The 23,848-nt window shown below is 50.3% G+C and overlaps 1 protein-coding gene across 4 annotated transcripts in view; it reads right to left on the bottom strand.

Moving 5' to 3' along the window:
- PLXNB2 (plexin B2) overlaps positions 1-23,848 on the bottom strand; it is an 82,926-nt gene that overhangs the window by 49,587 nt on the left and 9,491 nt on the right. For 2 of the 4 annotated variants that reach the window (XM_056797545.1, XM_056797546.1), the window contains exon 2: positions 16,383-16,534. In XM_056797545.1, the coding sequence (XP_056653523.1) occupies positions 16,383-16,417 (35 nt within the window). In that variant the 5' untranslated portion in view covers positions 16,418-16,534. Of the gene's footprint in view, positions 1-16,316; positions 16,342-16,382; positions 16,535-21,362; positions 21,385-23,848 lie in introns of those variants that run through there. The other 2 variants (XM_056797547.1, XM_056797550.1) reach the window with 2 other exon arrangements.

Raw genomic sequence — 23,848 nt, 5'->3', positions numbered from 1 at the left:
GGGTGCCCCTCCACCCTGACCCAGGGCATCCCCAAGGGAAAGGACAGCCCCACTCCTCCAAGAGGGATGGTGGCCAATTGGGATCCCAGACTCACATCCCTCCCCCTCCTTGGGCCTCAGTCTCCTCATCTGTCCAACAACGGGGCTAGCTAGCCCTGATGGCTCCTGAGCACCGACTGCAGGATCCTAGGCTCCTCTTCCCCTCTCTCCTTCCCTGCAAGGCTGCTTGTGTGTGGAGGGGGCGGGGGCCACTCCCAGGCACCCAGTTGTGGGCAGGAGGAGACAACGGAACGTGGCCAAGGCACACAGACAGGTTTCCCTGCCTGAGGTTTCTGGGGAGGGGACCCTCCCCATTTTCAGTTGGAACAGCCAGCCGAGAGTGCTAGGTGCCCAGCCCTGGGCTTGTCCTGGGCCCAACAGTCGGCCGGAACAGTGACGATGCTGGCTGCACCTCATGCCTGAGGTTACCTCTTTCTGCAAAGGGGAAGCTGTGGCAGCCGGCAGGAGGGGACGTTGCCCAGCTGCACCGGCTACCCTGGCTCCTTCATTTCCTTCTTAACTGGGGAACAGGTGACATTTTCATCCATGGGTGTCCAAGTGTATATACACACAGTCCTTCGTCTTTTGTCAGGGCAGAGAGCAGGACCACAGAAGACAAAGGGATGAGACGTCCAGGAACCAGGGCTGGGGTCCAGGGAATGACACTGGCACCTCCTGCTGTTCTGCCTGAGCTTTGAAGGCTGGGATGCTGGCTTCTGTTGTTGCCTCCAGCCCTGCGTGCTCCACATGCCCAGCACACAGGAGCTGCAAGGCTCAAGGAGTCCAGATTGCCAGCGTCCTCATCCCAACAGGATTCTGGGACACTGAGCCTGAAAACTAGGGTGTGGGCTGGCAGGTGGAACACCCAGGCTCTTGGGCTCTTAGATTAGCCCAGGTCCTGCCTGCCCACCTGTCTGCTGTCTACAGCTCCCTGGAGGGGCCTCGGAGAAAGACTCTGGAGAAAGGGGAGCTGGCAAGGACAAGAGGGGTGCCTCAAGTGCCTGGATTCTTGGAGTAACAAAAGACAGGTTCAAAGGCAATCCCAGCCTGGGGCTCCGGACTTCCCTGGGTTGCACTTTGGAGATAGGGTTGTCAATCTGACACCTTTGCCCATCTCCTGGTGCCCACTACTCCCTCTTCCCTGATCCTCCGATCCCCAAGTCTATGTCAGTAAATTCTCCACAGAGGGTCACCTCTAGGCCTGGAACTTTAGCTCTCCAGCATTCACAGGCTGACCGAAGCAGGTGCCAGGGATAGGAATAAGCTTGTTGAGAAGTGCCCAGCCATGGAATGAGCCATCTCATGACCCCAAGAGGCCAAGCAGAGACTGGGCATGGAGCCGTATCAGGGAAGCTTGAGAAGCGAAATGCCTGCACTTGAAGGGGGGCAGGATGTCCGGATGTCCTCTGGGACCTTCATACTCTGATATCCTACAATTATGGCTGCCCAGAGGACTGGTGGAACCCTTCTGTCTCTGGGGCTCAGGCTCTAATATCTCCTTCTAGTCCATCCCCTCTGCCATCACATTCCCTCTTTCCCAAGCAGCTCCAAGATGACATAACCAATGGTGGACCATGTCAGGCTGTCCAGGCTATGCTTCTTTCTCAGCCATAGGGGCTACCTGAAACATGCGCAGAAAGGGACCTCAGAGAGCAGCTGGTTGGACACAGAAAGGACATCACACATCTATTAAACCACAGAATCTAAGTGGGAGCTCATCTTGCCCAACTCCTATCCAGTGGTCATCTGTGCATCACACTCTGGTACAAAAGGCCTCGATGGCTCTTTTCTTCCTAAACCTTCAACTACCTCCTTCAAACTTAAATGCCTCTGTCCCAGGAAAAAAAAGGAAAGATAAACAGAAGAAAATAGCATGGAAGGAATTCAGTTATTGTTGTTGTTGAGGGATTTTCAGTCACATTCTAACTCTTTGTGACCCCTTTGGAGGTTTTCTTGGCAAAGATATTAAAGTGGTTTGCCATTTCCTCATCCAGCTTATTTTATAAATTAGGAATCTGAGGCAGACAGGGCTACGTGACTTGCCCAGCTAGTAAGTGTCTGAGGCCAGATTTGAATTCAGAAAGAAGTCTTCCCAACTCAAGGCCTGGTGCTCTATCAACTATACTAACTAGCTGCTAGAGGAAAATACACAGTAATCATAACTGTGAATGTGAATGGGATGAGTTCACCCATAAAATGGAAGTGGATAGAAGAATGGATTAGAAACCAGAATTCAACAATAATGTTGTTTACAAGAGACATACTTTAAACAGAAAGACACAAAAATTAAAATAAGAGGCTGGAGCAGAATATATTATGCTTTAATTGAAGTAAAAAAAGGCATGATCTCAGACAAAACAAAAGTAAAAACAGACATAATTTTTAAACATGTTACTAGTTTCCTCTCATAGAGCTAGATAAATCTAACTATAAAATAAGAAAAGTTAAGAAGATGAATAGAATTATAGAAAAGTTAGATATGAGAAACCTCTAGAAAAAACTGAATGGGAATAGAAAGGCGTATACCTTTTTCTCAGCCATACATGGCACCTTCATAAAAAATTAACCATATATTAGAGCATAAAAACCTCACAAACAAATGCAAAATAGCAAAAAATTACGTGTACCTTTTGGAGACCATAATGCAATAAAAACTACATTCAAATTACATGTGGACACATAGATGGAAATGAAATAATTTAATCCTAAAGAATGAGTGGGTCCCCTACACCAAGATAAATTTAGAATGGGTGAATGACTTTAATATAAAGGAAACTATAAGTAAATTAGGTGAACACAGAATAGTATACTTGTCAGATCATTGGGAAAGTTAAGATTTTAAGACCAAGCAAGAGTTAGAAAAAATTACAAAATGTAAAAGAAATAATTTTGATTACATTAAATTTAAAAGGTTTTGTACAAACAAAATCAACGCAACCAAAATTAGAAGGGAAACAACAAATTGGGAAAAAAATCTTCATAACAAAAACCTCTGAGTTTCATAACAAAAACAACTCTGAGGTACCACCTAACACCTAGCAGATTGGCTAACATGACAGCAAAGGAAAGTAATGAATGTTGGAGGGGATGTGGCAAAATGGGGACACTAATGCATTGCTGGTGGATTTGTGAATTGATCCAACCATTCTGGAGGGCAATTTGGAACTATACCCAAAGGGCTCTAAAAGACCTTTGATCCAGCCATAACACTGTTGGGTTTATATCCCAAAGAGATAATTAGGAAAAAGATGTGCACAAGAATTGCGCTCTTTGTAATGGCAAAAAAATTGGAAAACGAGGGGATGCCCTTCAATTGGGGAATAGCTGAACAAATTGTGGTCTATGTTGGTGATGGAATACTATTGTGCTCAAAGGAATAATGAACTGGAGGAATTCCATGTGAACTGGAAGGACCTCCAAGAATTGATGCAGAGTGAGAGGAGTGGAACCAGGAGAACATTGTACACAGAGACTGGTACACTGTGGTACAACTGAATGTAATGGACTTCTCCATTAGAGGCAATGCAGTGATCATGAACAACCCGGAGAGATAAAGGAGAAAGAACACTATCCACATTCAGAAGAAAAACTGTGGGAGTAGAAACACCGAATAAAAACAACTGATTGATACATGGGCAGAGGGGGATATGATTGGGGATATAGACCCTAAATGAGCATTCTAGTGCAAACATCAACAACATGGAAATAGGTTCTGATCAAGGACACATGTAAAATCCAGTGAAATTGCATGTCGGCTATGGGAAGGATGATGGGAGGGGAGAGAGGGAAAGATTATGATTCTTGTAATCAAGGAATAATGTTCTAAATTAACTAAATAAAATTTTCTAAAAAAAAAAGACTTGTACAAGAATATTTATAGCTGCGCCCTTTGTGGTGACAAAAAATTGGAAAATGAGGGGATGCCCTTTGATCGGAGAATAACTGAACAAATAGTGGTCTGTGTTGATGATGGATTACTATTGTGCTCAAAGGAATAATGAACTGGAGGGATTCCATGTGAACTGGAATGACCTCCAGGAATGGATGCAGAGTGAAAGGAGAAGAACCAGGAGAATATTATACACAGAGACCGATACACTGTGGTACAATTGAATATAATGGACTTCTCTATTAGTAGCAATGCAATGATCCAGGACATTTCTGAGGGACTTATGAGAAAGAACACTATCCACATTCAGAGGAAGAACTGTGAGAGTAGAAACACCAAAGAAAAACAACTATTTGATCACATGGGCCAACAGGGATATGATTGGGGATGTACTCTAAATGATCATCCAGTGTAAATATCAATGGTATGAAAATGGGCTTTGACCAAGGACACATGTAAAACCCAGTGGAATTGTGTGTTGTCGATTGGAGGGGTGTGAGGGGAGGGAAAGAACATGATTTTTGTAACCAAGGAAAAATATTCTAAATCGACTAATTAAATAAATAAAAAAAAGAATGAGTGGGTCAAAGAATAAATTATAGAAGCAATCAATAATTTCATTAAAGATATTAACAATGAGACAAAATACCAAAATTTGTGAGACACAGACAAAGCAGTACCTAGGGGAAAATTTATATCAATAAAGCTTACACCAATAAAAAAAAAGAGAAAATAGTAGCTCAATGAATTGGGTATGCAATTAAAAAACTAGAAAATGAAGAAGTTAAAAGTCCTCAAACAAACACCCAAATAGAATCCCTGAAAGTCAAAGAGACCCTAAAAACTGAAAATTTTAAAAAAAAGGCAATATAGGAGCTGGTGTTATGGGGGGGGGGGAGGATAAAATAGATAAACCATTGGTAAATTTGATTTTAAAAAAAGAAAACCAAATTACCAGTAATAAAAATGGAAAGAGTGACTGTATCAGCAATGCAGATGAAGTTAATGCAATTATTAGGAGTTGTTTTGCCCAATTATACATCAAATCTAAGTGAAATGCATGAATATTTACAAAAATATAGAGTGTCCAGATTAATAAGACAGGAGGGGGCAGCTGGGTGGCTCAGTGAATTGAGTCAGATCCAGAGAGGGGAGGTCTTGGAATCAAATCTAGACTCAGACACTTCCCAGCTGTGTGACCCTGGGCAAGTCATTTAACCCCCATATCCTAACCCCTTACCTCTCTTCTGCCTTGGAGCCAATACACAGTATTGATTCCAAGATAGAAGGTGAGGGTTTAAAAAAAAGAGAGGAAAAAATAACCCTAATATAAAAAATAAACCAACAAATGAAACCAGATGGATTTACAAGTGAATTCTACCAAACATCAAAAGAACAATGAATTCTAATACAATATAAACTATTTGAAAAAATATCCAAAGGAGTCCCACCAAATTCCTTTTTATGATGCAAAAATGGTCTTGATACCTAAACAAGGGAGAACAAACCCAGTGAAAGAAAATTATAGACCAATTTCTCTAATGAATATTGATGCAAAAGTTTTAAATAAAATACTAACCAGGAGACTAAAGCAATATGTTACAAAGACCAGATGGGATTTATACCAAGAATGGAGGGATGGTTCAATAGTAGGAAAACCATCAGCACAACTGACCATCTCAATAACAAAAACATCAAAAATCATGATTAATCTCAATAGATGTAGAAAAAGCTTTTACCAAAATCCAATACTCATTTCTATTAAAAACACTAGAAAGCATAGGAATAAATGGAGCTTTTCTTAAAATAAATAGCATCTATCTAAAACCAAGAGCAACCATTAAATTAGAAGACTTCCTAATAAGATCAGGAGCGAAGCAAGGATGCCCAATATCACGGCTATTATTCAATATTGTACTAGACAAGTTATCTACAGCAATAAGAGAAGAAAAAGAAATTGAAGGAATTAAAGTAGGCAATGAGGAAATGAAACAACCACTCTTGCAGAGGAGATGATGGTACACTTAGAGAGTCAACTAAAAGATGAGTCAAAACAATCAACAACTTTGCAAAGTTTCAGGCTGGGAAACAAACCCACAAAACAGCATTTCTGTAAGTAACCAACAAAGCCAAGCAGGAAGAGATAGAGAGAAAAATTCCATTTAAAATAACAGCAGACAGCATAAAATACTTGGGAGTCTATCTATCTGCCAAGACAAACACAGGAAATATATGAACACAATTACAAAAAATATAGATAACAAATAAAGATGGACCAAAACAACTGGAGAAAATTTACTTAGTCATGGGTAGGCTGAGCCAACATAATGAAAATGACAATTTTATCCAAATTAATTTACTTATTTAGTACCAAACCAATCAAAATTACTACAGAATTGTTTTCTAGATCTAGAAAAGAATAACAAAATTCATCTGGAAGAACAAAAAAAGGTCAACAATATCAAGGGAATCAATCGATAGAGGGAAAAAGCCATATGAGACCTCAAATGATAAGACAAAGTGGTAACCATTAAAACAATCTGGTACTAAGAAATAGAGGTGGCTCAGTGAGAGAGATCAGGTATATAAACACAAAGGAGTAAATGACCATAGTAGTCTAGTGGTTGATAAACCTGAAGATACAAGCTTTTGAGGCAAGACCTCACTCACTATTTGACTGGGAAGCAATGCAATGATCCAGGACAATCTGAGAAACAACACTATCCACATCCAGAGGAAGAACCGTGGGAGAGGAAAACAGAAAAAAAAAACAACTGCTTGGGTTGATGGAGATATGACTTGGGGACATAGACTCTCAGCGATCACCCTGGTGCAATTATCAATAATAGGGAAATGGGCCTTGATCAAGGACACATGTAAAACCCAGTGGAATTGCTCATTGGCTATGGGAAGGAGTGGGGGGAGGGAAGGGAAAGAACGTGAATCATGGAACCATGGGAAAATTCTCTTAATTAATCAATTAAAAGAAATATTTTTTAAAAGTTGCTGGAAAAACCAGAGAGTACATCTGATAGAAACTAGGCATAGACCAACATCTCAGGCTGTGTAGCAAAAGAAATGGGTATATAATTTAGGGGTGATATAAAGGGTAATATAAGTAAATGAGTGGAGCATGAAAAATTTTACCTGTCAAATCTATGGATAAGAGAAGGGCTTGTGATCGAATGAGAGAGAGGATCACAGGGAGTAGACATGGATAATTCAGATTGTATGGAATTTAAGATTTTTTTTTTACATAAATAAAACCAATGCATCTCAGAATCTGAAAAGCAGGAACTTGGGAAAGAATTTTTACAGAAAGCTTCACTGATAAAGGTCTCCTTTCTCAAACATATCAAGGGAATTGAGTTGAATTTCTAAAAACAAGAGCCATTCCCCAGGTGATAACTGATCAAAAGATACAAGCAGGAATTTTCTGAAGAAATTCAAGCTATCCAATGCAATGATCCAGGGTAATTCCAAGGGACAAATGACAAAGAATGCAGTCCACCTCCAGAGAAAGAGCTACTGGCATTGGAATGCAGATGAAACCATGCTGCTACTTTTCCCTTTAGTTTAATTGGGTTTTTATTTGGGGGGTTTGGTTTTATGTGAGGATATTCCCTTACCACAGTGAACAAAATAGAAATGCTTTGCATGATAATAAACGTGTAACACAGATCAAATTGCTTACCATCTCCAGGAAGGGGAAGAAAGGGAGGGAAGCAGATAATTATAAGACAAAATCTTATCATTGCAGAAAACTTATGTGGAAAATTGTTATTATATGTCATTGGAAAGTAAAATATCTTTAAAATGTCCAAAGGGCTCTCAAACCACTCATACACCCTGGGATCTAGAAATACCTGACGAGAGAGATCAAAGAAGGAAAAAGCCCTCCATGTACAAAAATATGGAGAGCAGCTCTTTTTGTGGTGGAAAGCAAGGGGATGTTGTTTATCAATTGGGGAATGGCTGAACAAGTAGTGGCATATGACCGCATTGGAGTACTATTGTGCTATAAGAAATGACAAGCAGGAAGGCTTCAGAAAAACCTGCGAAGACTTGTGTAAACGGATTCAGAGTGAAGTGTGCAGAACCAGGAGAATGCCTACACAGAAACAGTAATATTGTCCGATGATCAACTCTGAGTGACTTGGCTCCTCTGATCGACACAATGATCCCAGACAATTCTGCAGGCCTCATGATGAAACATGCTCTCCGTCTACCTCCAGAGAGAGAATCGTTGGACTCTGAGTACACGGCAAGCATACTTTTTTCACTTTGTTATTTTTCTTGTTTTTTTTTTGACCATATGGCTAACACAGAACTATGTTTTGTGTGGTTTCACATATATAACTGATATTATATTGCTTGCTTTCTCAATGCAGCAGGGAGGGATAGGAGAGGGGGGAAATAAGAATATGAAACCAAATAAAATTGAAACAAAAAAATTGTAAACACTAAATAAACAAATAATCAAATTTTTGAAAAGGGAAAGAAAGCCCCTGTCCCATCTCCAGCCTTCTAACATCCTGGGATTGGTAGGCATGTCTCCCCCTCACTCACTCAGGGTTCCCCATCTCCTTCCTATGGCCCCCCCGAGAGCTGATCTTTGGTACCTGGCAGAGGCACAGAGGCTCCCAGGGTCTGGATGCAGGGCAGAGATGGCCCCCTTACCCCATAACGCTAGTCAATGGAAAATGGCATCCTCTGAAGACTTCCCCCTTGGTCTGCGAGTCAAGGGGAGATCAGTCCAGTGAGGCATTGCCTATATCCGGGTGCTAAGTCAAGACCAGACTATCCTCATTTTATTTCCTTTAGATTGAGGGTCCCTTGAAATCTATGAGATTCTGAGCCACCTCCCAGACCTTTTTCTGCCCACGCATGTCCAGATGAAAGAGTCGGTGCTGAATGTTCTCTCTGATGGCCCTCCCCACCAGGGAGGGGGTGCTGGCTAGGGAGATGGGAGGGAAGCAGGAATTGCTGTCTTCAAGTATTTGAAAGAGTTGTCATGGGCAAGAGGAATTTGGCTGGTCATTGGTTCATTAGGAAGCCAAAGTACAGAATTTTGGATTTGGACTCAGGAAGACCAGAGTTAGAATTCTGCCTCTAGGGCAGTAGGTGGCTCCGTGGATTGAGAGTCAGGCGAAGAGGCCTAGGTTCAAATCTGGCCTCAGATACTTCCAAGCTGTGTGACCCTGGCCAAGTCACTTAATCCCCATTGCCTAGCCCTATACTACTCTTCTACCATGTATCCAATACATGGTACTGATTATAAGATGGAAGGTAAATGAAATTCACTTAATTTAACATTTTAAAATTAAAAATTAAAATTGAAAAATTAAATTAAAAAAGAAATTCTTCCTCAAACACTTATGAGTGCTCTGTGACCCTGGGTTTGCCTTAGTTTCCTGATTTGTGAAGTGAGGCTCACTCCCAGAGTGCTTTGCAAACTTTAGAATGCTCTCTCCAGGCTACTTATTGTACCTCCAGTGCCTAGCAGGGTGCCTGGCACATAGTTGGTGCTAAATATGGATGGATGGATGGATGAGAACTAGGGAAGGTGAGGCAGTGAGCTGCTCAGTGGCCAGGGGGTTCAAGTAGAGATCCAGCTAAATCAGGCAGGAGCAGGCACCAGAGAGACCAGGAGACTTATTAGCAGCACAGTAAGCGAGCAAGGTGAGAAGGGAAGGGGTCTGGCCTAGGAAGAAGGAAAGAGGAGACAAGTTCCCTCCTCAGTCCTCATTAGCATCTCCCTCATGCCCAGCTTTCCCCAACCCACAACATGTTGATGGGAAGTCTCGCCCCAGTCTCCCTGGGGTCTTGTTAGTCCCTTCTGCCGACGCCAGGGAGGGAGACGGGCACAAAGAGCCGCAGCTGTGGCAGTCACCTTGTGCCCAGCCCCAGGGCCCGGGGTGGGGAGGAAGGGGGTGTCTGCAGGGCCAGAGAGGTCTCTCCATCATAGGTTTGGCCACCCTCGAGCCCAGCCCTGCCCGGCTCAGCCTGGCACAGCCCCTGAGATACTGGCCACCAGCCTGGCTCGCCCTGGAGGGTGCCAGCAGTCAGGCTCAGTGCCCATCTGGGCTGCTCCGCTGTCACTGGCTTTCAGGATTAGCAAGCACCCCACTGGGGCCCACACTTTCTCCAGATGTGACTGCTGCGGCATCCTGCTGGTCCATGTAATGTTTCATCAGTGAGAGAATAGCCTCGGTTCTAGAAATTAAGGCTGGGCTGGGACCAGAGCCACCAACTTCCTTGGACTCCTGGCCTCGCCTGTGCCCTCAGGTCCACGGATTTGGGCGTCCAGCCTTCTGAGAGCCAGTCATAGAACAAACAAAATAGCTGGAAAGTGGACAGAGTATATGCCTGGAGTCTGGAGGATCTGGGTTCAAATCTAGCCTCAGGCTGTGGGATCCTGGACGAGCCATTTCACAGATCCCAGGGCTGGGCCTGGAAGGTCCTTAGAGAGTCCAATCCCTCATTTTTGTCAACAGCCAATAAACATTTGCTTATTTAAACCCCTTTCTTCCACTTTAGCATCAATCCTGCTTATTAGCTCTAAAGAGAACAGTGGCAAAGGTTAGGCAGTGGAGGTTAAGTGACTTAGCCAAGGTCACCCAATCAGGAAATGTCTGAGGTTACCTTTAAATCTCAGATCTATCTCTTGGCCTGGCTCTCTATCCACTGAGCCACCTAGATGCCCCCCCCCCAACATTTATGAAGCTCTTACTATGTGCCAGACATTGTGCCAAGTACAAAGCTGATCATCTAATGAGGAAGATAAAACAGAAAGAAAAGAACTAAAATGGGGCAGGCAGGGAGAGGGCCCAGAAGAAGGTCCCAAAGTGGGGGCTTGAAGAGTCTAAAGTGAGAAGTGGGAGGATAAATGTCCCCAGAGCCCTTTCCTCATCCAGAAGGGTCTAAGGCTCTCCCCTCAGAGGGGTAGGAGGGCCCAGGAAGTGGGAGGAGCAAGCCTGATGGAATCATACAAATTTGGTGAGATGTTCCAGTCAGGAGTTTACAGAGAGGGAAACTGAGGCCTTGAGGGAAGTGGCTTGGTCTAGGGAAGGACCCTGGTAAAAGGCAGAGGTGGCTGCAGGTTTCTGCGCCCAAATTCAGAGCTTCCCTCACAGGATGAGATGCCAGACCAAAGCATGACTCTGTGACTCATCTGGCACTTCTCAGCCCATCCAGTCATGAGCACCCACTTCCCTTTCCACGTCTCTGAGGCACAGCACAAGCTTTGCTTCTCCCCTTCCCTGCAGGCTCCAGAGGACCCCAGCAGGGCTGGTGAACCCCGAGAACAAGAGAACCCCCGTCTTATTGGGCTTCAAAGCAGAAGACTCAGGTCAAGCTGGAGGACAAATGGGAATCAGAGAAGGCTTGGGACAGGAGGGTAAGGGCAGGCCTAGGTAGCTCAGTGTATAGATATCCAGGCCTGGAGAAGGAGGTCCTGAGTTCAAGTCCAGCCTTAAGATACTTCCTAGCTGTGTGACCCTGGGCAAATCACAATCCCCATTGCCTACCCCCCCTTAATGCTCTTCTGCCTTGGAACCAATATATAGTATTGATTCTAAGAAGGGTTAAAAAATAATTTTTTAAATCTAAAAAAGTTAATAGCAGGGGGCAGCTGGGTAGCTCAGTGGATTGAGAGCCAGGCCTAGAGACTGGAGGTCCTAGGTTGAAATCTGGCCTCAGACCCTTCCCAGCTAGGTGACCCTGGGCAAGTCACTTGACTCCCATTGCCTAGCCCTTACCATTCTTCTGCCTTGGAGCCAATACACAGTATTGACTCCAAGACAGAAGGTAAGGGTTAAAAAAAAAAAGTTAATAGCAGGACAGCATGGGAGCTCAGTAGATAGAGAGTCAGGCCTAGAGACAGGCAGTTCTGAGCTTAAATCTGACCTCAGACTCTTTCTAGCTGGGTGACCCTGGACAAGTCACTTGCCCCTCATTGCTTGACCCTTACTGCTTTTCTGCCTTGGAATCAATACCTAGAATCAATTCTAAAACAGAAGTATTTATTTTATTCATTTATCTTAAATTATTTTCCCATGGTGACATGATTCATTTTCTTTCCCTCCCCCTACCAGAGCTGTACACATGTTGTCACTTATACCCATTTCCATGGGGTTCATTTTTGCCATAGAGCAATCTTGTAAAGCCCAACCCCCCAGGCACACACCCATCCAAGCGGGGGGCAAGTGATGTCCTCTGTTGTGCTTTTGCATTTCTACTCCCAGAGTTCTTTCTCCCAATGTGGACAGCATTCTTTAACATGTCTTTCAGGGGTGTTGCATTGTTCATTGTTGCATTGCTTGTTATTTTGTTTTGTTGCTTTGTTGCATTGTTACTGGCTTGTTGCACTGCTACTAGTAGCAAAGTCCATTACACTGGATCACTCCACAGTGTTTTACTTTCTGTGTACAACATTCTTCTGGTTCGGCTCATTTCACTCTGCGTCAGTTCATTGAGGTTCTCCCAATTCATATAGAATTCCTCCAGATCATCAATCCTTACAGCATAAAAGTATTTCATCCCCATCAGATACCACAGTGTGTTCAGCCATTCCCCAATGGAAGGGCATCCCCTCATTTTCCAGTTTTTTGTCACCACAAAGAGCGCAGCTATGAATATTCTTGTACAAGTCTTTTTGTCCATTATCTCTTTGGGGTACAAGCCCAGCAGTGCTATGGCTGGCTCAAAGGGCAGACAGGCTTTTAGTGTCCTTTGGGCATAGTTCCAAATTGCCCTCCAGAATGGTTGGATTAATTCACAACTCCACCAGCCATGCATTAGTGTCCCAATTTTGCCATATCCTCTCCAACATTTATTTTCCTTTACTGTCCTATTGGCCAAACTGCTAGGTGTGAGGTGGTACCTCAGCATTGTTTTGATTTGCATTTCTCTAAAAATTAGGAGAGATTTAGAACATATTTTCATGTGCTTTGATTTCTTTATCTGAAAACTGCCTATTCATGTCCCTTGCCCATTTGTCAGTTGGAGAATAACTTGATTTTTTGTACAATTGATTTGGCTCCTTATAAATTTGAGAAACTAAACCTTTGTCAGGTTTTTGTTAAACATTTTCCCCAATTTGTTGCTTCCCTTCTAATTTTGGTTGCATTGGTTTTGTTTGTACAGAAACTTTTTAATTTAATGTAATCAAAATTATTCATTTTACATTTTGTAGTGTTCACTATCTCCTGCTTGGTCTTAAATGCTTTCCTCCTTTCCCATAGATCTGACAGGTATACTATTCTATGTTCATCTAATTTGTTTATGATTTCCCTCCTTATATTTAAGTCATTTACCCATTTTGAATTTATCTTGATATAAAGTATAAGATGTGTAAATTGCTGGAGTCTTTTTGCTAGTATCCTATTTAAGATTATTGCATCTATGCTCATTAAGGAGATTGGTCTGTAGTTTTCTTTCTCCGTTTTTGACCTGCCTGGTTTTGGGATCAATAACATGTTTATGTCATAAAAGGAATTTGGTAGAACCCCTTCTTTGCCTATTTTATCAAATAGTTTGTATAATATTGGGATTAACTGTTCTTTGAATGCTTGACAGAATTCACTTGTGAATCCATCAGGCCCTGGGGATTTTTTCTTAGGGAGTTCTTTGATGGCTTGTTCAATTTCTTTTTCTGAGATGGGATTGTTTAAGTATTCAATTTCTTCTCTTGTTAATCTTCGCAATTTGTAGTTTTGTAAATATTCATCCATATCACCTAGATTGCCTTATTTATTGCCATATAATTGGACAAAGTAGTTCTTAATAATTCCCTTAATTTCCTCTTCATTAGAGGTGAGTTTGTCCTTTTCATTCAGGATACTGTTAATCTGGTTCTCTTCTTTCTTTTTCTTAATTAGATTAACCAGTACTTTATCTCTTTTATTTGCTTTTTCAAAGTCCCAGCTCCAAGTCTTATTTATTAGTTCAATAGTTCTTTTACTTTCAATTTGATGAATTTCTCCCTTGATTTTTAGGATTTCCAATCTAGTCTTATCTGGGAGTTTTTAACTTATTCTTAACAGAAACATTTTAAAGGACTTTTAAAAAAGGAGAGGCCTTGAGAGCTGGATCCCATTAGAACAGCACAAGAAGCCCTCCCAGAGCCTGGGGCCACTTCTGCCTTCCTACAGAGGAGCTCAGCACAGGCCTGGGCCTCTGTTGATCCAGGTGGCAGCCCTTGGCCTCATGTTCCAGAGAGCCTGAGAGAAAGCTGAGAAATCTTGGCTGGGAGGCCGAGGGAAAGCGCTGCCTATGAGGGAAAGCTAAGGCACAGCTTCTGATTAACAGCCAACTGTGCTGGACCTCCAGAGAACAGCCACGTTGGGGACACAGGCAGCCAGAGGGGCAAGTCTACACTGACCCCCCCAGGAGACAAAGGCCTGACTATCTCAGCAGCAGAGGCTGTCACTGGCGCTCGTGCCACGTTCAGACAAAGGTTCTCCATCCAAGAGGCTCATCCTTCTGCTCTGAGCTGGGGGAAGGTGGCTGGAACTCCTACAGCCTCCGAGTGCCCCCTTCCTTCACCCTGTACCCCTGTCCTCCAGGAAGTCTTCCCAGATAAGTGACGTCTTCAATCCAGACCCCACTTGGCCTGCCCTTGCCATGGAGCCCAGAGTTTGGGGGGGAAGGGAGCAGAGAGCCCTCCCAGGGCTAGGGCAGGAGCTGCATGGGTCATACAAGCAGTCACCCCTGACCCCAGGGAGAGGAGGGGAGCCGCGGGGAGGGGAGAAGGGCCATGTGTGCCCAGGAGCCTCTTCCCGGAGAGGAAGCGAGCCCTGTAATCTGCTCGTCAGCCTGTCAGAGAGTCAATGGTCACCCCCAAACTGGTCCTTAAGCTATCACGAGCGTCAGGGTAGCCTCCCCGCCTCCTCCCCGCTAATCACAGGCTTCTACACTACAATTAACACCCGCTGCCTTCGCGCACTCTCTGCCAACTGTCTGTCACACTTGTGCTCGCACACATGCACATTCACGTGTGCAAGAGGCACAGGCACACCAGCATGCCAACATCTCTCCCATGGATACACACGTGTAATTGCAGACAAGCTGAGGATGGAGGGGGCAGCCCAGGCTCCTGGAGACTCCTCTCACCCCTGAGCTCATCCCTTCACTTTCCCTGCAAGGAGACGGAACAGAGACCTCGAGCCTGAATGGAGAAGAAAGGGGACTCCTACGGCCTTTGAGAAAGGGATTTTGTGGGGTCATCCTGGCCATCCCTCCACCTCCATCAAAGTGATCTTCCCAAAGCCCAGGTCTGGCCACCTCAGAGGCTCCCTAGTGCCTCAGCTCCCACTTCTCCCTGGGCTGTAGGCACACTCCTTCTTCACCATGGCTGGGCTCAGCCTCCCCTTCCCCTCCTCAGGCTCCTAACTGGGGCTTCCCCTTTGTCCCTGTGGCTGAGCTCTGCCTTTGCCATAGCACCCTCGAACTCAGAGCTCAATTTCAAATGTATTCAATTTGTTGGAGGGGGTAACAAGGTGGCACAGTAGATAGAGTACCAGGCCGGGACTCAGGAAGACCTGAGTTCAAGCCCTGTTTGCCTCAGTTTCTACAAAGTGAGCCAGAGAACGAAATGGCCAACCACTACTGTGTCTCTGCCAAGAAAGCCCCAAGCAGGGTCACAGAGTCAGATGTGACGGAAAGAGGGAACAACAAGAACATATTCACTTGTCTTTAAACTAAAATGCCGAGGAAGAAGAGGGATGGGGGGAGGGGGGACAAGGAGGAATCGGGTCTGGTTTCTCTTTCAGGGAGCTCAGCCTCATCTCTCCTATTTCAAGAGCCAGAGCGTCACTCTAGTCACTGTTTGCCCAGATGGATTGTGGTTAGAAACCAAGAGAGGATGGACAGGTGAGGAGATGGCAGGAGGGGGAGTCTGTGTGCCCCCCAGGTGGCGGGGAGCCTTCTCCAAAGCTCTTCTCCCTTTCCCTTTCCCAGCAGCGGCACCTTCTCTAAGCTCCTGGAGGGCAGGAACTGCCTTTCTTTTTCTTTGGAGGTGTATCCTCCGCACCTAGCACAGTACCTGGCACAAAGAGGTGCTTTCTAAATGTTTACTGACTAATGACAGTTGGCCCTTTCCAGACCCTGGGCAGGTTTGCTCAGAACTTTTTCCTGGAGTTGAAGACAAAAGGGCAGAGTTTCACAGAAGAATCAGCTTCTGGGCGGCTCTGCCTCCATTTCCTCATTTGTTCCCAAGACTACTGGTTTGGGAGGATGCGATTTGCTAGGGGGAAAAGTATGGCCCCACATGACTGCCAATATTCCCTGGGTTTCAAAGAGCCCTGGGGGAGGGCAACAACCATCAATTAGACAACTGAGAGCTGAGAGCGGAGGACAGGCATGTGTATTAGCCAGGAATTCTCACCTCGGCCTCCCACACAGGAAACCAAGCAGCGCGGCCAGTGTCGGGGCTCCCCAAGTCAGGACTTACCCAGGAGAAGTCCTCAGTGGGCGTTCCAGGAACATGGACTGCCTAGAACAGGCCAGGGACGGGTTTGGAGGCAGGTCTCAGAGCCCCTGGACGACGGGTTCTTTCCAGGAATGGGTCTCCGGCTCTAGGATTTGCCCAGCCGCTCTGGTTCTCTGAGAAGAGAGGAGAACGCTTAGGCATGCACTGAGAAGCTGCTCGCACCCCGGCTCCCTTTTGGCATCCCGATCCCTGGACCCCCAGACATCGGGGCCAGCTCAGCCTCCCCCACCTCCACCCTCGGGGGTCTGTGGGGGTCCAGAAGTAGGAGGAGATCTCCAGGCTTGGCAGGGTGGGGGGAAGCTATCCCAAAGGCCACTGTTGGCGGGAGGGACTTCAGGGGAGAAAAGGGCGGCCCGAGGAGCAGAGATGCCACATAGCCAGTGACTAAGGCATCAGTGGCCAGGCCAAGCATGGAAAGCCGTGGGGCTCAGCCCAACAAGCCCTCCCATGCGCACAGCTGGGCTCCCAGAAGAAAGCTGAGAGGGTTCCACCCCTGCCCCCCTCCCCCTCCGGCCACTGTACCCTCGTGACACGCCCAGAACCCGGAGTTCCTCCTCTGCCCGTTAACCTCCCTCGAGGCTGCCCAAAGGGCTTTGGGAGAGAAGAGAAAAACTTGTCCAGGAGACCAGGCCAGGGCCGGGGTGAGAGACAGCGGGATGGACATGAAGGGAGGCAGGCTCCTCCCCACCCCCCACCCTTCTGAGGGGGAGCTCAGGCTTCAGATTAAAAATAGCTTCTCTTTTGTTGAGACCAGGGAGGGCGGTGGGATGTCTGAACCCAACCGTGCCCAGCCCAGTCCAGCCCTTCCTTACCTCCAGGCAGTGTCCAACCTCCAAAGGGGCTCAGCGCCTGCCTGCCCCGGCCCGTCCGGCCATGAAGGCTGGCCACCAAAGCCTGAGGTCTGAGGACAGGGCGGCCCTTTTGGGTCAGGAGCCTGGGGCGAGGGCCAAGCTGAGCTCACCCTCCCTGCCCCTGACGAGAGGGGTGTACAGAGAGATAGATTCCGAGATGGAGAACCGGGACGGCTTGGACAAGCCTAGTCCGATGTCCTCATTTTACACAGGAGGAAACTGAGCCCCAGAAGGAGCGCGCCAGGGAGGCCGACCTAAGGGCTGGACCCTCATAGTGTCACTGTTGCTTTTCAGTCACGTCCGACTCTTCAGAACCCCATCTGGGGTTTTCTTGGCAAAGATCCTAGAGTGGTTCGCCATTTCCTTCCCCGGCTCACTTACAGATAAGGAAACAGGCAAAAAGGGTGAAGTGATTTGCCCAGGGCCACACAGCTTATGGCTTAAAGCTAGAGAAGAACTCAGGACCTCCGGATCCAGGTCCAGCACTCTATCCGCTGCTCCACCTAATGACCCCATGTTTTACAAATGGGGAAACCAAGGCAGGAAAGGCAGTCAGCATTTGAATCGAGCTCCTCGGGCTCCAAATACAAAGCTCTTCTTACTGTACCACACTGTCTAGCAAATGAACAACCAAAAGGCCAGGCCAGGCCAACTCCCTCCCTCCCATCCCCAAAGGACTCCCAGGAGCATCCAGTCTATTTATTGTCCCAATTTCCTAGCAGTCCTAACCAGGGAAAAGCCTATAATGTTCAGTGGATGAGACTATCCCAGCCTCCCCTGCAGGCATCACTCCCACCTCCTTAGACCAGGCACTGAGCCCAGAGGGGAGAAGCCACCTGTCTGAAGTCACACAGCCAGTCCGGGGCAGAGAAGGGCCCATTTCCGGGGCAGAGCCCTGGGACAAGATCAGAGAAAAGAAGCTGCCCCCAGCGCTCGCTCTCAGATCCAGGGGAGGAAGGACTGAAACTTGCCCTAATCTGGGAAAACGGGCCCAGGGCCCCAGGTCTGGCCTCACACGCCTCTGGCCTTGTTGACATAGTTGGTGAGTTACAGCTCTGGCAATATTGACTTTTAAGAGCCGCGTTCCTGGTCCTCCCTCTGTCCTAGCCTGGGACGCCAGCTTCCGAAGCCTTTACTCTGCAAATTCCAGGAAATGCTCAGGGACCAGGCCCCGCTGGAGGGATGGACAGAAGGAGGAAAGGACGGCCTGCCCCAGCCCCATCCAGGCAACCCCCTTCCTCCAAACTCTCCTTGCTCTAAGGCCAAGGATGACGCGCCTTGACACTGCTTGACAAGTCTGGGAGGTAGAGTTCAGGAAGGGGCCCATCCAGCCACATGGGAAGGGGCCATCCAGCCACATGGGAAGGAAACCATCCAGCCACATGGGAAAGAAACCCTCCAGCCACATGGGAAGAGGGCCATCCAGCCACATGGGAAGGGGCCCATCCAGCCACATGGGAAGAGGGCCATCCAGCCACATGGGAAGGGGCCCATCCAGCCACATGGGAAGAGGGCCATCCAGCCACATGGGAAGGAAACCATCCAGCCACATGGGAAGGGGCCCATCCAGCCACATGGGAAGGTGGCCATCCAGCCACATAGGAAGGCGACCATCCAGCCACATGGGAAGAGGGCCATCCAGCCACATGGGAAAGAAACCCTCCAGCCACATGGGAAGAGGGCCATCCAGCCACATGGGAAGGGGCCCATCCAGCCACATGGGAAGAGGGCCATCCAGCCACATGGGAAGGGGCCCATCCAGCCACATGGGAAGAGGGCCATCCAGCCACATGGGAAGGAAACCATCCAGCCACATGGGAAGGGGCCCATCCAGCCACATGGGAAGGTGGCCATCCAGCCACATAGGAAGGCGACCATCCAGCCACATGGGAAGAGGGCCATCCAGCCACATGGGAAAGAAACCCTCCAGCCACATGGGAAGAGGGCCATCCAGCCACATGGGAAGGGGCCCATCCAGCCACATGGGAAGAGGGCCATCCAGCCACATGGGAAGGGGCCCATCCAGCCACATGGGAAGAGGGCCATCCAGCCACATGGGAAGGAAACCATCCAGCCACATGGGAAGGTGGCCATCCAGCCACATGGGAAGGAAACCATCCAGCCACATGGGAAGAGGGCCATCCAGCCACATGGGAAGGGGCCCATCCAGCCACATGGGAAGAGGGCCATCCAGCCACATGGGAAGGGGCCCATCCAGCCACATGGGAAGAGGGCCATCCAGCCACATGGGAAGGGGCCCATCCAGCCACATGGGAAGAGGGCCATCCAGTCACATGGGAAGGGGCCCATCCAGCCACATGGGAAGGGGCCATCCAGCCACATGGGAAAGAAACCATCCAGCCACATGGGAAGGGGCCATCCAGCCACATGGGAAGGGGCCCATCCAGCCACATGGGAAGGAAACCATCCAGCCACATGGGAAGGAAACCATCCAGCCACATGGGAAGGGGCCCATCCAGCCACATGGGAAGGGGCCCATCCAGCCACATGGGAAGGGGCCCATCCAGCCACATGGGAAGGAAACCATCCAGCCATATGGGAAGGGGCCCATCCAGCCACATGGGAAGAGGGCCATCCAGCCACATGGGAAGGAAACCATCCAGCCACATGGGAAGGGGCCCATCCAGCCACATGGGAAGGGGCCCATCCAGCCACATGGGAAGAGGGCCATCCAGCCACATGGGAAGGAAACCATCCAGCCACATGGGAAGGAAAACATCCAGCCACATGGGAAGGGGCCCATCCAGCCACATGGGAAGAGGGCCATCCAGCCACATGGGAAGGGGGCCATCCAGCCACATGGGAAGGGGCCCATCCAGCCACATGGGAAGGGGCCCATCCAGCCACATGGGAAGGCGGCCATCCAGCCACATAGGAAGGCGACCATCCAGCCACATGGGAAGGAAACCATCCAGCCACATAGGAAGGCGACCATCCAGCCACATGGGAAGGGGCCCATCCAGCCACATAGGAAGGCGACCATCCAGCCACATGGGAAGGAAACCATCCAGGCACATGGGAAGGAAACCATCCAGCTACATGGGAAGGGGTTGTAGGCCAGTCCACAAGTGAGAAAACTGAAGTTCAGGTGTCAGAGCCAAGCGGTTGAGATCATTCTCTGAGTTCCAAGTGAAGGATGGCCTCCCCTCTAACACATGGATGTCAGACAGACAGAGGGATGGACACATACCCAGAGGGCTGGCAGGATGTGCCTGAGACTGCTCCAGCCCACATTCCTCAGGACCTGGGAGGCCACCTGAGACATGCCCATGAGCCAGAGTAAACACTGATGGGGAAGAAGGAGGAAGTAGGAGGCTTTGGGACTGCCAGGCTGCCCCAGGCAGGTCCCAGCAGCCCCGGAGTGGCCCGGTCAGCGATCTCTCTCCTCATTTTACAAGATGAGGAAGTTGAGGCTAAAAGTAGAAGAATGCTTGCTCGTGGCCAAGTCAAAGAGGGAACCAGGGGTTGAACTGCACCCCAACTGCCGTTAAAGGACTCCAAAGACAGTGGGGCGCGATGGCCCGGGAGCCCCCACATGGGCCCCCGGGGAGCAGCTCAAGGCCAGAATCATTCATTCCCAATGAATGTTCTGCCTAGACACTTCGTTTTTTAAGCCCTTCCCTTCTATCTTAGAATCAAGAGTCTATATTGGTGTAAGGCAGAGGGCGGCAAGGGCTAGGCGACGACTTGCCCAAGGTCGGTTAGGAAATGTGAGGCCGGACTCCAGGACTTCCCGTCCCAAGTCCGGCTCTCAAACCGTCCAGCCACCCAGCCGCCTCGCTCCCCAGACACTCCTATGGGTGCCCAGCCAGTGACTTCTCGCCGTCCACGCCCTTCCCCCTTCTGTCCCGCGTCAACACAACCTCCTTCCTTCTGGCTCGGGCCCTCTTTGTCGTGGCCCTTCCAGAACAGGACGGCCCTCCCCCTTCTCGGGTCATTCACTTAACCGTCCTGGTGTCCGGCGCAGTAACGTGGAAACGGCAGAGGGCAGGACCCGAGGGCCCCCCAGCCAAGATTTGGAGGCAGCGCAGGGGAAGGAAGCAGCCTGGGGCCGGAGGCTCGGACTCACCAGAGGGAGGACAGAGAGAAGCTCCGGATGCCCTCCGCCAGCCCGGCAGGACAGCCGGGGCAAAGTCTGCACAGCGCACCTGCCAGGGAGTCCTCAGAAGCCACCCAGATCGGCAAACAAACCCATCCCCGCAGCCATGCCAGAGCCCAACCTCTCTCGTTTTACATGAGGAGTCCACGGATCCCACAGGATCAGACGGCTAGTAAGTGAGCGGCAGGATTTGAACCCAGGTCCCCGGACCAACAGGACTGCTGCCTCTCATTGGATCTTGCCCAGAAGCGACGTTCCTCACCCACGGGCCCCTGGAAGGCTGGAGTGGAGGCCTGGGAGCTGGGCTTGGTCTGTGGATGAGAGCAGGCCGTGCCTCGTGGCCCCAGAGAGGAGGCGAGGAGCCGGCTGCTTGTGGCCTCCGACTTGCCTGAAATGCTGAGGGGGAGGGGGCGCAGGCCGGGGTGGGCTGCCCATCGGGCCTCGCTCAGCAGCAGGGGCCGGGGGCTCCGTCCGGCCCGCACAGAGCTAACTTCTCTCCCCTCCAGTCCCGGCCCGTAAACAGGAAGTTGTGGCCGCTGAGCCCTGCTGCCCGGCTCCCAGGCCGTTGAGAGCCAGGACGCAGCGCCAAGATTCCGTCCGTGCTGGAAGCCCGTCCTCCGGCCCCTCTCGTGTGGGCTCAGGCCTGGCCACAGGAATTCTGGGGCAGCCCAGAGGGGCCGAGGGAGGGGGAGCCACGGTGCCCGGCGATGGCGTCAGCACAGGCCAGGGGGCCCGCTGTCCCAAGGGAGACCCGGGGGCTCCGGTGGAAGCTGCCCCAGAGGTTGGGCCCGGAGTCCTCGAGGGTCAGAAAGGAGCGGGGAGCCAGCGAGCAGCCCCCGACCCTTAGCCGTGGAAAGGCCTGGCCGGGGGGCCTCCGGGCCCTTCTCGGCCCCTCGCCTGGCCCGGCCAGCCAAGGCAGGGTGGCATGAGGAGAGACTCCCCCAAAGCCTCCTGCTCGCTCCCCTCTCCAGTCGCAGGCTCAAAAGACCAAAGACTGAGGCGTGTCGGCTTCCCTGCTGACTCCAAGACGGAGGGGGGGAGGGGAGCCGGGGGGGGGGAATGGGGACCCCCCATGAGCCGGGAGCCACCTCATCTGGTGGGAGACAACGGAGGACCCTCACGGGATCGCTTCTGAGCCTCCCCTCACCCAGCCCTCAAGGGCCAGGGGTCGGGGGGCAGTGGGCCAGGCCCCCCTCCAGCCGCTTCCCCCACAGCTTCCTGTGGCCATTCCTGCCTCCCGATTCACCCCAGAAAGCTCGAAGCCTTCGTCCCATTGCCCAGGAGTGGGTCAGGCTCAAGCCTGCTGCGTCCCACAAACCGTCCTAACGGGTCCGCGTGTCCCCCAGACCGGGCGGGGGGCCGGGAGGTGGGTGCTCACTGTGACCTCCGCCCCAGCCCCCGTAGGAGGCTCAGGGAGCTTGCGAGCGTGTCGCCCGTGGGCGAGTCAGGAGGGGATGCTCCAGACGGGGGGCCGCGGGGGGCCGGCAAAGAGCCCAGGTGTGGCCTCAGCTCCCACTGGGGACGGCCGGGCCCCTCTCCTGCGGGGAGGCTTCCCAAAGGGGGGCCCTTCCCTTTGGGTTTATTCTCCAGAGCCCAGCGCGGCAGGTCCTTCCTAACAGGCTGCTCCCAGGCACGGCCGGACCTCGCACTCGGGGCCGGAGCGTCCTTTCCCCAGAGCGGAGCCCCCCGGCTCGAGGCCTCCCGGCGTCCTGGAGCTGGCAGCGGGGCGTCCCCAGGGGCCCGGCAGACACAGGACAGGCTGTCAGCTGTTTATCAAGCGATGTCATCACTCCTCCCGGGCAGTGCGATGCCGGCGGGCGGCTGGCAAGGGGCTGGCGGGGACGGACTCTCGGGCGCTCCTGGCCCCCAGGAGAAGGCGGGCTCGTGCCCACCTCCGGCCCCTACTTGGATCCTGGCACGCCAGGACACGCCTGCACGTGTGCGCGCACGAGCCCCCCTCCCCCATCCTGGTTCCCAAGCCCCCTCCCCCCGCCCGAGGTCCCTGGCGGGGCTCCGGCCAGCAAGCCGGGGAGCCGGGGCCGCTCGAGGCTTTGTTCCCACGCCCCCACCCCCAGCTCTAGCCAGCTGCCAGCGGAGCCTCCATCGGGGTGGGCAGGGTGCCAGCTCCGGCCCTCAGTAAGGGACTGTCCTTCCCCAAAAGGCTCCACACGGCTTAAGGAACGGGGGAGGGGCACAGAGCACCCAAAACCCAGCCGGGAGGGTCCAGGCTGGGCGCCCCCTCCGGGACCCCCCCAGGCTCATCACTGGGAGACCAGCTTCCTCCCGGGAGAGGGCGGGCAGGTCGGACAGAGGCTCCGCTCCGCCCTGTGCTCAGGCCGGGCCCCCCCGGACCTGCCCCTCCTACCCGCTGGCCCCAGGCAGGGGAGGGGGCTCCCGATGCCAGCGGAAGGGATGGCGGAGACCCCTTGGGGGCTCGCCTTGGCAAAATGCTTTCT

The sequence above is a fragment of the Monodelphis domestica genome, chromosome 5 (assembly GCF_027887165.1).
Source record: "Monodelphis domestica isolate mMonDom1 chromosome 5, mMonDom1.pri, whole genome shotgun sequence".
In the NCBI taxonomy this organism is placed as follows: Eukaryota; Metazoa; Chordata; class Mammalia; order Didelphimorphia; family Didelphidae; genus Monodelphis; species Monodelphis domestica.
Note: the sequence above shows the minus strand (reverse complement) of the source record. Positions and strands in the feature narration are given on the sequence as shown.